The following is a 13,188-nucleotide window of genomic DNA, read 5'->3' on the forward strand; positions in this document are numbered from 1 at the left end:
TGCTGCTTCTTAAAAACCACTTGGAGGAACCAAAGACTAAAAGGGTCCTGAGACAGCCAGGTGTAGTGACATCCCAGCTACTCCAGAGACCAAGGCGGGAAGATCCCTTGAGCCAGGAGTTCAAGTCTAGCCTGGTCAACACAGCAAGACCCCATCTCTTAAAAAAGAGGGGAGGGACTGGGTGCCATGGCTCATGCCTGTAATCGCAGCACTTTGGGAGGCTGAGGCAGGAGGATTGCTTGAGCCCATGGGTTTGAGACCAGCCTGGGCAACATGGTGAGACCCCTGGTGCCAGCTACTTAGGAGGCTGAGATGGGAGAATCACTTGAGCCCGGGAGGTCAAACCTGCAGTGAGCCAAGATCGTGCCACTGTACTCCAACCTGGACCACAGAGCAAGATCTGGTCTCAAAAAAAAAAAAAAAAAGAAAAAGAAAAAAAGAAGAAAGGTCCTAGGAGGAGGTAAAGAGAAACAGGCATGTCCAGTCCCCTTAGACGCCAAGTTCTCCCTCTAGGAGTGCCCAGCAGAGTGTAAAGAGCTCAGAGGCCAGGTTCGGTGGCTCACGCCTGTAATCCCAGCACTTTGGGAGGCCGAGGCGGGTGGATCACGTGGTCAGGAGATTGAGATCATCCTGGCTAACACGGTGAAACCCCGTCTCTACTAAAAATACAAACAAATTAGCCGGGCATGGTGGCGGGCACCCGTAGTCCCAGCTACTGGAGAGGCTGAGGCAGGAGAATGGCATGAACCCGGGAGGCGGAGCTTGCAGTGAGCCGAGATCGCGCCACTGCACTCCAGCCTGGGCGACAGAGCAAGACTCTGTCTCAAAAAAAAAAAAATAAAATAAAATAAAAAGAGCTCAGTGTAAAGAGCCTGGGAGGAACCACATGAGCTGAACCCTGGCTTTCTACTCCTTCCCTGAGGAATGTTGGGAAGGTTCCTTCGCCCTTGAGGCTCAGCTTCTTCAACGGTAAGGGCACTAACATTAGTGCTTCCTCCTGGGGCTGTTGTGAAGAAGAAAGGTGAGGACATTTGAAATGCACTTAGAGTGGTGTCTGCCACACAGTCAGCTCACTACAGGTATTTGCTATTATCATAAGTTACATGAACATTACCAGAAAAAAGGAAGCCAATAACCCTGCCTAGTCAGACCCTTTAACACCCTTCAAGAGTTACCCAGAACAGGCACAGTGGCTCATGCCTGTAATCCCAGCACTTTGGGAGGCTGAGGCGCATGGATCACCTGAGGTCAGGAGTTCGAGACCAGCCTGGCCAACATGGTGAAACCTCATCTCTACTAAAAATACAAAAATTAGCCGGGTATGGTGGCATGTGCCTGTGGTCCCAGCTACTTGGGAGGCTGAGACAGGGGAATCACTTGAACACTACTATACTCTATACTCCAGCCTGGGTCCCTGTCTCCAAAAAAAGGAGCTGCACAGTGGCGTATTGCTACTATACATTTACTTAATTCAGGATTCCCCATACCCTACTTTGTTTCAATTGACAAATAATAATTATATATGGGGTACAATGTGATATTTTGATATATTTATATGTTATGTAACAACATTTTTTTTCCTTTTTTTTGAGACAGAGTCTTCCTGTGTCACCCAGGCTGGAATGCAGTGTTACAATCTCAGCTCACTGCAACCTCCGCCTCCTGGGTTCAAGCAATTCTCTTGCCTCAGCCTCCTGGGTAGCTGGAACGACAAGTGCACACCACTACTCCTGGCTAATTTTTGTATTTTTAGTAGAGATGGTGCTTCACCATGTGACCCAGGCTGGTCTTGAACTCCTGAGCTCAAGTGATCCGCCCACCTCAGGCTCCCAAAGTGCTAGGACTACAAGTGTGAGCCACCATGCTCAGCCCATTCTCACAAACTTATTCTGGGAAAGGCCCTGCTTGCAGTTTGCAGAGTGACTGTGAGTGAGTCACTTCCCTGAAGCTGGATAAACTGCTCTCCTCATTAGCAAAAAATCGAGGCAAACCGCAGACCCAGCAGCAAACCTGGCAGGGGTAGGCATGTCAAAGGGAGTAAACACCTTGGCAGTCAACAGAGGGTAAGTTGAACATGGTTCTGTGCTCTGTGCAGGGCTGTAGTTTTCACTACCACCTCCATGGCCACGGCAGTGGGCAGGGGGCCACATACAGTGGCCTGGGAAGCTGCTGGTTTCAATAACTAAAAAAAAAAAAAATGTATTTCTTGGGCAATTTCTTCCAACAAATAGCCAGGAATGAAGGTCTCGCTAGAAGAACCACTGACATGGGGGCTCAGATTTTAACTCCAGGACTTGGAATCATCCCAGAAGAGATAGGGGGAATGAGGTCTCCACCAACAGATGGAAATATCACCCATGGCACTGGATTCTGAAGAAAACCCAAGAGAACGTCGGCCCTGTTTCCTGGCTGCTGATCATAAACTAGATTTGGAAAAATAAGGAAGGCCAGTTGTAGCGACTTCTAGGCCTTTGCTCTCTGCTCCCTGGGGTACAAGTCCACATAGAAATGAGTACTGTTTCAAAGGCACCAGGACTGCTGAGCACGTGGCTCCAGAGGATGAGTGAGTTAACAGGTAACAGGTAAAATGTGGGAAGAGGGGAAACTGCAGGCACCAGACACCCTTAAAGTAGCGAGGGCCAATTATCCACGCACACCAGCAACCTGGCTCACTGCAGGACCTGTAGCCTGGCTGCAAGTGTGAAAAACCAGGCCATCTTGAGCCGGGCACAGAGGCCCACACCTGTAATCCCAGCACCTTGGGAGGCTTAAGTGGGTGGATCACTTGAGGTCAGGAGTTTGAGACCAGCCTGGCCAACATGGTGAAACCCCGTCTCTACTAAAAATACAAAAATTAGCCGGGCGTGGTGGCAGGTACCTGTAGTCCCAGTTACCTGGTGGCTGAGGCAGGAGAATCGCTTGAACCTGGAAGGAGGTTGCAGTGAGCTGAGATCGCGCCACTGTACTCCAGCATGGGCAACAGAGTGAGAGTCTGTCTCAACAAAAACAGGCCATCTCATCCTCCAGGAACAGATGTGAATGACTGTGACTGTTCAAAGAAATCCAAGTTTTTCTTACATTTTTTTAAAAAAATGCATTTTTGGTAAAATAATTTAAACAATATAAATTTGTAAGGTAGTAAAAATTCCATCAGCCACAGATAATCATCTTTAATATTTAAACAACTTTCCAGATATGTATAGATATCTGTACACATACATACCCACATGCATATGCTGCTGTATGACATCAATTTAAAATGATCATACAACACCAGCTGTTCCATAACTGCTTTTTTCCACAAATACATGGCCCATTTTCAAGGAGATGCACACAGTCAGTTCATAAGTGATGCAACAGCACACAGAATAAAAAATATCATCTGGAGGCTAAACAGTTTAAATGTGGAGCTCTGCAACTCCCTAGCCAGGTGGCCTTGGGCACCATTTGGCCCCTCTGAGTCTTAGTCACCACATCTGTAAAGTGGGAGATGATCACTGCAGCCTCAGAGGCTTGTTAAAAAGATTAGCAGGTGCCCCTTAAAGTCTCATATTTTCATTACCAATGTCCTCACCTGCTTAGGAAAAGGAGGAATGATCAGGATCCTTAGAGCTTCAGCCATTCTGAGTCTGTGTTCTGACCAATCCCACCCTCTTATCCAGCCTCAGAGAAGGCGATGTGCAAAAGATGTCCTCGCTAGATCATTAACAAGTATGCCTGAGCTTGGGACAATTTCCCTAAAACATTCTGTTGCCTTAACTTGAAACAAAACACAATCTTTTAGGTGTATATGATGCTGCATGAACATATGAGAAACAGATGATTGAACAACCATCAAACAAATGTCTAAATTTCATTAAATCTTTTTTCTTTTTTTTAGACAGGGTCTCATTTTGTCACCCAGGCTGAAGTGCAGTGACACAAACATGGCTCACTGAAGCCTCAACTTCCCAGACTCAGGCGACACCTTCACCTCAGTCTCGCAAGCAGCTGGGACTAGAGGGTACACATGCCACGCCTGGCTAATTTTTGTATTTTTTCCAGAGATGGATTCTGCCATGTTGCCCAGGCTTGAATTTCACTAAATCTTTTTTAAATGACAAAACAAATACTTGCAGTGGAGAGCTGATTCAGATAAGAAAGATTAGGGAAAATTATGATGTGAATGCATTTAAGAAAAAGTCTATTTCCTCATCCAAACTCTTAATGCAAACCAGAAACTGAAATCTTATAGTGACAAGACTGGCAAGATTAAGGTTAAAATGTCACCGCCAGTGGGGCCGTCAGTAAAGAGGCAATACTTCCTGTGGAGAGGATTCCATGCTAAACATCAAGGCCCTAAAAATTGTTGATTCCTTCTACCCGGTCATTCCATTTCTTAGACTTTCCATTTCTTTTACTTTTCTAGTAAAATAATCCTAGATGTAAGGGGGTGGGGGTGCTATGTATAGATTGTCCTTGGATTATAATTTACAATAAGGGAAAATATTCAAGATTATCAGGTTAAGTAAATTAGGATAATTTACCTGATATAATTTAAAGCTATTTAAATAGCCAGGTGTGGTGGCTCATGCCTGTAACCCCAGCAATTTGGGAGGCTGAGGTGGGCAGATCACCTGAGGTCAAGAGTTCAAGACCAGCCTGGCCAACATGGCGAAACGCTATCTCTACTAAAAATACAAAAATTAGCCCGGCATAGTGGCACGTGCCTGTGATCCCAGCTACTCCAGAGGCTGAGGCAGGAGACTCGCTTGAACCCGGGAGGCAGAGGTTGCAATGAGCCAAGATCAAGCCACTACAATCCAACTCCAGCCTGGGTGATGGAATGAGACTGTCTTCAAAAAAAGAAAAAAAGAAAAAAAAAAAAAGCTTATGCTAGGGGGGGAAAAAAAACCAGAATATAAAATTGCACATACCGTATGACTTTTTTGGAAAACAGATATATTATTCTTATAACATATATATTTTTTTTAACCTGGAAGGAAATAATGTTGACAGTGACTGCCTTAGGTGAATCTTTCTTCATTCTTTTTTGTATCTAAATTTATTGTAATAAGCATGTATTACTTTCACCTTTCACACAAAAATATTAAAAAAAAAAAATCCTAAAATAGCAAACAGGAAAGCAGCAACAAGTTAAACAGGAATAAAGCTACAGCATTCAGTATGTAAAGAAGAGTTCCCTCCTGAGAATGTGGCCTCTCAGTGTGCCCTGAGAAGAGGGAGGGTGGCAGGGAAGGCCGAGTGGACAGACTCTGGAAATTGTGGGGGTTGGCACAGCCCCAAACAGGGGCCTGAAGACAAGCTGGTGCACGGCAGTTTTCCCCTATGAGCACAGTCAGGTCAGCCAGCCCATCTTACAAACCTGAAGCTCACATACGAGCAACAGCAGCATGAACCGCCGCTGGAACTGAATTTCTGGGCACCTAACAGAGTCCTGGCTGCCCCACCCCACCAAAACGTGCAGAGAACCGCCAGGGCCTGACTGGAGATACTCACCTGGAGGTAGATTGCTGCCTCTTGGTAATTCATCTCCCAGTTGTGTGTGGGGCTGGAGGGGGAATTCCTGCCCTCAGAGCTGAGACTGGGGGCCTGCGAGTCGTGGATGGCATAGCTGCCGCCATCTGCATTGGAAGAGGAGAGAGATTCACTTGGCACCCAGGCTTAAGAGCAAAAAGACACTGTTCGGCAGAAGAAAAGCCTGGCAGTCCCTTCATATGCTCACATGGACATCCCGTCATCTTCAAATCAACCTCCATGCTGTGTACTGACAACGGCAAGAATTAGCACAGCTGGTTACAAATGTTTTCCTTTCTCTTGGTAAGTGAAAAAAGCAAGTACAAAAGAGTACAAACAGTATGCTCTCTAATGTGTACAAAAGGGAGGAAACAAGGAAAACATAAATACATCGACTTATCTTTACCAAAAGAAACACAGGAAGGAAAAATGAGAAGTCAATGAAATCAGTCGTCCTACAAGGGCTATAAGGAACAGTGTAGATGGACTCTTTTTGAATCCTTTGACTTTTGGAAGCATATTAACATCCTACTTAGTTAAAAATTAAAAACAACTGGATTTGTCCCCTGGTGCAGGGCCATCTGTTGCTCTTCCCTGCTGACAGCCACGCCCTCCTCCCCCAGCAACACTGGGCCATCTGTCTTGGTAGAACATCCCCTCCTTGCTCTCTGTCCACACTGTTTGGCTCTGGCCGACTCCACCCCTGGCTCCCGGGCAGGTGACCTGGGCCTGGCAATGAGCCCCTCGTCTCCCCTGGGGCCAGGGATTGGTTCAGGCATGGCTGCTGACCCAAGTCCAGCCAGTGACAGCTGAACTTGAAACTGTTCCTGGGCCAATTAGGAAGGAGGGGCTCTTTCCCTGTTGTTGCTCGCGGCTGCCTCTGCCACCGCATGGGGAAAACTTGCCTGAGAAGAAAGTCAGCAGAGAACAAAACAATAACCAAGAGATAACACTAATACCAGCTGCACCTCTGGAATTCAGCTGTGCCTGAAATCTACCCCTTAATTTCCAAAATCCAAGCTGATAAAGGCATCCCATTTGAGTCTGAGTTGGGTTTGTCACACTAATCCTGAGACGCTACTGATACACACAGCAAACAATGGCACCAGGAAATGACGCATTCATTGGGAAGAAGTGAATCTGAGAGAAATCTGTAAATCCGCATTGTAAATGATCCACCTGAAGGAAGATAAAGAATCTAATGTTTTGGGCTGAGCACGGTGGCCCACACCTGTAATCCCAGCACTTTGGGAGGCCAAGGTGGACAGATCACTTGAGGTCAGGTGTTCAAGACCAGCATGGCCAACATGACGAAACCCCGACTCTACTAAAAATACAAAAAGTAGCCAGGCGTGGTGGCAGGTGCCTGTAATCCCAGCTATTCAGGAGGCTGAGGCATGAGAATCGCTTGAACCTGCGGGGGCAGAGGTTGCAGTGAGCCAAAATTGCGCCACCACTCTAGCCTGGGGGACAGAGCAAGACTCCATCTCACAAAAAAAAAAAAAAAAATCTAATGTTTTGATACTGTGATTTGCACAGTTGGCAGGAAGCAAATGTGTAAGGCTTACAACCATGCAAGGTACAGGAAACTGACAGGGCTCAAAGGCCTGTTGGGTTGCAAAAGGTCCTTCTGATCCTGAATTGCCAGTCATGAGCAACCAGGACCAGGCACATCCATTTTCCTAACAATAATGCTGCACATCTTTCCACATGTTTATTTACCATTTGTGTATCTTCTTTGAAGTGTCCAGATCTTTCACCTTTTTCTTTGCTTATTATTATTATTAAATTGAGAGCTCTTGTATACACTCTGGATACAAGTCTATCAGATACATGATGATTTGCAAATCTTTTCCCCTTTGTGGTTTCTCTTCTCATTCTTTTCTAACAGCGCCTTTCAAAGGTCACTGAAACAGAAGTTTTACAAATTTTGATGAAGGCTAACTTATCCATTTATTCTTTTATGGATTAATACTTTTGATATCATATCTAAGAAATCTTTGCCTAACCCCTGGTCATAAAGATTTCACATCAGGCCAAGGCGGGGAGGATCACTTGAGCCCAAGAGTTCAAGACTAGCCTGGGCAACACAGTGAGATCCTGTCTCTACAAAAAAATTAAAATAAAAAAGATTCCACATCAAGGCACAGTGGTGTAAGCCTGTAGTCCCAGCTGCTAAGAAGGCTGAGGTGGGAGGATCACCTTAGCCTGGTAGTTCAAGCCAGCCTGGACAACACAGAAAGACATTGTCTTTAAAAAAGAAAAATAAAAACAAAGATTTCACATCAATACCTCAATGCCTTGATTACTGTGGCTTTATAGGTCTTAAAATCAGGTAAATGTTGGCAGGGCGCAGTGGTTCACGCCTGTAATCCCAGCACTTTGGGAGGCCAAGGCGGGCAGATCACGAGGTCAGGAGATCGAGACCATCCTGGCTAACATAGTGAAACCCCGTCTCTGCTAAAAATACAAAAAAATTAGCCAGGCGTGGTGGCGGGCACCTGTAGTCCCAGCTACTTGGGAGGCTGAGGCAGGAGAATGGCGTGAACCCAGGAGGCGGAGCTTGCAGTGAACGGAGATCGCGCCACTGCAATCCCACCTGGGGGACAGAGCGAGACTCCGTCTCAAAAAACAAACAAAAAAAACCCAGGTAGTGTTAATCCTCCAACTTCGTTCATCTTTTTTCAAAGTTGTTTTGGCTAGCCCAGTTCTTTTGAACTTCCATATAAACTTTAGAATTAGTCAATTTCTTTGTCCCTAATCTAGGAGTCCAATCAATCAATCAATCGATAAAAACCCAGCCTGGGGAATATAGTGAGACCCTATTTCTACAAAAAAAAAATTTTTTTTAAGTAAAAAAATTAGTCAGGCATGGTGGCATGTGCCTATAATCCCAGCACTTTGGGAGGCTGAGGTGGATGGATCGCTTGAAGTCAAGAGTTGAAGACCAGTCTGGGTAACATACTAAGACCTCATCTCTACAAAAAGTATAAAAATCAGCTGGGCATGGTAGCTTGCACCTATAGTCCCAGCTACTCAGGAGGCTGAGGTGGGAGGATTACTTGAGCCTGAGAGGTCAAGGCTAGAGTGAGCTATGATCATGCTACTGCATTCCAGCCTGGGTGACAGAGCAAGATCCTGTCTCAATAATAACAGGCCAGGCGCAGTGGCTCACGCCTGTAATCCTAGCAATTTGGGAGGCCAAGGCAGATGGATCACCTGAGCTCAGGAGTTCGAGACCACCCTGGGCAACAAAGTGAAACCCCACTGGTCTCTACTAAAATACAAAAATTAGCCGGGCATGGTGTCATGCACCTGTAGTCCCAGCTACTCAGGAGGCTGAGGCATGAGACTCACATGAGCCCAGGAGGTGGAGGCTGCAGTGAGCCAAGATTGCGCCACTGCACTCCAGCTTGGGCTACAGAATGAGACTCTGTCTCAAAACAAACAAACAAACAAACAAACAAACAAACAAACAGTCAATTTCTATTGTAAAAAAAGCCTGCTGGGATTTGATTGAAATTATGTCAAATCTATCAATGAGACATCTTAAAAACTCATGAATATGGTATATCTCTCAGTTTATTTTGATCTTCTTTAATTTCTCTTAGTAATGTTTTGTAGCTTTCAGTATATGGACCGGACACATCTTTTGTTAGATTTATCACGAAGTCTTTCATATTTCCGATGCTGCTGTAAATGAAGTTGCCTTTTAATCTCAATTTCCAATTGTTTATTGTTAGTATACAGAAATACAACTAATTTTTATATATTGGCCTTCTATCCTGCAACCTGGATAAGCTCACTTAAAAGGTCTAGTAGCCTCTTTTGTAAATGTCATGGGCTTTTCTATACAGAAGATCAAGTTGTCTGAGAATAAGGACAGTTTTACTTCTTCCTTTCTAATCCAGATGCCTTTTGTTTTTCTTGCCTTATGGCACTGTTTAGAACCTTCCTTACAATACCGAATAAAAATGATAAGAAGGGATATCTTTGTCTCATTCCTGATCTTAGGGGAAAAGCATTCAGTTTTTCACCACTCAGTATGATGTAAGCTAGAAGTTTCTCATAGATACCCTTTATCAGGCTGAGGAAATTCATTTCTATGCCTAGTTTGTTGTGAGATCTTACCATGAATAGGTGCTGGATTTTGTCAAACACTTTGTCTACTTTGAGATGATTTCAGCTTGAGTATCCCTAATCTGAAAATCTGAAATCCAAATGCTCCAAAATTCCACACTCTTTGAGTACCAACATGACACTCAAAGAAAATGCTCACTGGAGCATTCTGGATTTCATATTTTCAGGTTAGAAATACTCAACCAATAAGTATAATGCAAATATTCCAAAATCTGAAAAAAACAAAAATCAGAAATACTTCTGGCCCCAAGCATTTTGGATAAGGGATAGTCAGTCTGTATATGGTTTTTTTTTCTCCTTTGGTTAATATAGTGAATTACAATGATTTGTTTTTGAACATTAAACCAACCCTGCATTCCTGAGCTAAGTCCCTCTAGTCATGATGTATTATCCTTTTTATGTATTATTGCATTTGCTAAAATTGTTTAAATTTTTTGCATCTATATCCACGTAGAATGTTGGTCTGATGTTTCTTTCCTTGTGATGTCTTTGGGTATCAAGGTAATGCTGGTCTCATAAAATGCGCTAGAAAATATTTCCTCCTTTTCAATTTTCTGGAAGACTTCGGGTCAAATTCGTATTATTTCTTCCCTAATGTATAGCGTTCACCAGGAAAGCTATCTGGGCCTGAAGTTTTCTTTCTAGGAAAGTTTTTATTACGTATTAACCTTCTTCAGTACATATAGGGCCACTCAGGTTTTCTATTCTTACTGAGAAAGCTTTGGTGGTTTGTATCTTTCAATAAATTTGTCAAGAGGTTAAGCAATCTGTCCAAGATCACACAGCTGTAAGGGCGGAACCAGGCTTTGGCCCCTAGCAGCTTGCCTCCAGAGCAGATGCACTTAACCACTATGCTGTACTACCACCCCCTCTAAGGAAGAGGAGTTGGGGATGAGGAATGCAGATGATGATTTTAATCTACTGGTAGCAAACATTTATTGAGGTTTACTGTATGCCAAAACCTATCCTATGGCAGATTTTATTTTCCAAAAATGGCCACCACATTATCTTTCACCTTCCATGCTCTTCTGGAACCTTGCCACTTTTCCACACACAGATAGAAGCTGTCTCTCTTCCTCTTGAAATCAGGTGCGCCTTCATGACTGCTGTGACTAACAGAGAACAGGGAACCTCATGACTTCTGAGATTATAAAAATACTTTCACCTTATTCTCTTGGGGCACTTACTTGTGGAACCGAGCCACCATTTTGTAAGGAAGCCCAAGCAGCTGGGGGAGAGGCAAGACTCAAGGCCCCAGTTCACAGCCCAGCTGAGCACCCAGCCAAGGGGTAGCACCAACTTCTCTGACACATCAAGGAGCCATCTCAAAAATAGATCCTCCAGCCCCAGTTAAGCTGTCCAAACAGATGCTACATACAACAGCAAAAAGGCAACTCCACCAAGCCCTGCTCAAACTGCAAACTCAAGCAAAATAAATGTTGCCATCTTAAGGCACTCTGTTGGGGCAGTGATTTGTTACAAGGGCAACAGATAACTGACACCTATCTAAATACATTGTATCTATTAACCCTCTTAGTTCTTACAACAACCCTGGGAAGAAGGTAATATTGTTATCAACAGATAACTGATACCTATCTAAATACATTGTATCTATCCATTAACCCACTTAGTTCTTACAACAACCTTGCCAAGTAGGTAATATTATTCCCACCTCAGACTTGAAGAAACTAAGGTGCACAGAGGCTAAGTAACCTCCCCAGGTCATGCTGCTAGTGAGAAGCAGGGCTGGGATCCCAAACTAGGCTGCCTAGCTCCCTATCGGTAGACTACTTGCCTCTCAAGAATCAGAAACTCGAAAAGGATGACAGGGTAGTTAGTGCCAAAAGGACCAAAAATACACTAGCATTTCCATCACTAGAGTGGAGTTCCAAGTAGGAGGTGGGACATCTGGGTGCAGTTTGAACTTGGTAATTCTGACCCTTGTCTTCCCAATAGCAACAGAGCAGCATTCCCTAATCTGATCCCACTGCTCATTTCTGAAAGAACTAAGCCCTAGGCAGAGACAGGAGAAGGTCAAACCACCTTCCTCATCTGCTCCCGTGGATCAGGGAAGCACCAGCCAAAACGTGACTCCTGAGCAGAAAAAGCCACAGGCGAGCAGCTGGATGGAGCTGCGTCCTCATGCGCCCATGCCCTGTCCTCCATGACCTCCATATGCCCCAGCAGGAGCTGGCACCGGCAACACAGCAGAGTCCTAGGTAATATAAATAACAATGATGGAGTGGGGCAGGTAGCTGCTAGCTGGCACAGATGGCAGCAGCCATTAGTGCCACCCTTCTACCTGACACTAGACAGGAGCGTCTATGTAAGCCGCTGCTGTGAAGACCCCCTTTGGAGGCTTCCCACCCTTTTTCTCACACAGGGGTCTCCTTGAATTGACAGGAACTTCCTCTTTGTGCTCAGGAGCTTTCTCAACCCATTCCTGGTGAGGAGAGGACGTCTGGTCCTCCCCAACAGCTCCCCCATCCCTCACCACTTATACCACAGCACCCCTGGGACCAGGTGGCCCAATGCATCCCATGGTGCAGGCCATTCCTTGCTAACAAGCCTCACTGACACTCCCAGCAACAGGTTTCTACGGGGAGCAGGTAACCTTTGCTATCTTTAGGTGTCCTGGTTTGGGTGAGAGATAGTCCCTCTTCCCCGATACATAACCCTTCAAAGCCACAAAGGACAGTTCCATTCAGCTGAAATCCACAAGGACCACCGAGACTGGAAGGACCAGGCTTATGGCTGCCCTGGGAGGACAGTTCTCAGAGCCAGAAATCTTTTTTTTTTTTTTTTTTTTTTTTTTGAGGCGGAGTCTCGCTCTGTCGCCCGGACTGGAGTGCAGTGGCCGGATCTCAGCTCACTGCAAGCTCCACCTCCCGGGTTTGCGCCATTCTCCCGCCTCAGCCTCCCGAGTAGCTGGGACTACAGGCGCCCGCCACCTCGCCCGGCTAGTTTTTGTATTTTTAGTAGAGACAGGGTTTCACTGTGTTAGCCAGGATGGTCTCGATCTCCTGACCTCGTGATCCGCCCGTCTCGGCCTCCCAAAGTGCTGGGATTACAGGCTTGAGCCACTGCGCCCGGCCAGAGCCAGAAATCTTAATCCCATCTTCTTTTTCACTCCTCATGGCCTGTAACTCACCAGGTCTGGAAAGGTCTCCTCCCTCCTCCCTCTCATCTCTACTCAAGAGGTCTTTGGGGCCTCTTGTCTTTCACCTAAAAGGCTGCAGCAACCTGGACTCGCTCTCACTGTCCAGGCCTTTCCTGACCACCTGACCCAGGCCCCTTGAGGCAGGATGAATCAATCGGGTAAGGCCGAAGTCTGATGGTGTCACTCTGCTACTTAAAATCCTTCCATGGCTTGCCCGCAGAAAAAGACTGACTCCTTGGAACAACAGGAGAGGATCTTTAGAGCTGGCTCCTGCTACAGCACTCTCCCTTTTCCCTATTCCTGTACCAAACTCCTAACAGCAGAGTGGCTGGGGCCTGGGCCTCAGGGCTGGCCGCAGACAGCAACAGGTG

The 13,188-nt window shown here is 45.6% G+C and overlaps 1 protein-coding gene across 4 annotated transcripts in view; it reads right to left on the reverse strand.

Moving 5' to 3' along the window:
- TPCN1 (two pore segment channel 1) overlaps positions 1–13,188 on the reverse strand; it is a 73,519-nt gene that overhangs the window by 29,553 nt on the left and 30,778 nt on the right. For all 4 annotated transcript variants that reach the window (XR_004059463.1, XM_010368766.1, XM_030938301.1 and 1 more), the window contains exon 3: positions 5,500–5,624. Coding sequence is in view for 3 of the 4 variants with exons in the window: in XM_010368766.1 (XP_010367068.1) it covers positions 5,500–5,624 (125 nt within the window). In the remaining variant the exon portion in view is untranslated. The remainder of the gene's footprint in view (positions 1–5,499; positions 5,625–13,188) is intronic.

Source organism: Rhinopithecus roxellana, chromosome 10 (genome assembly GCF_007565055.1).
Source record: "Rhinopithecus roxellana isolate Shanxi Qingling chromosome 10, ASM756505v1, whole genome shotgun sequence".
NCBI lineage: Eukaryota > Metazoa > Chordata > Mammalia > Primates > Cercopithecidae > Rhinopithecus > Rhinopithecus roxellana.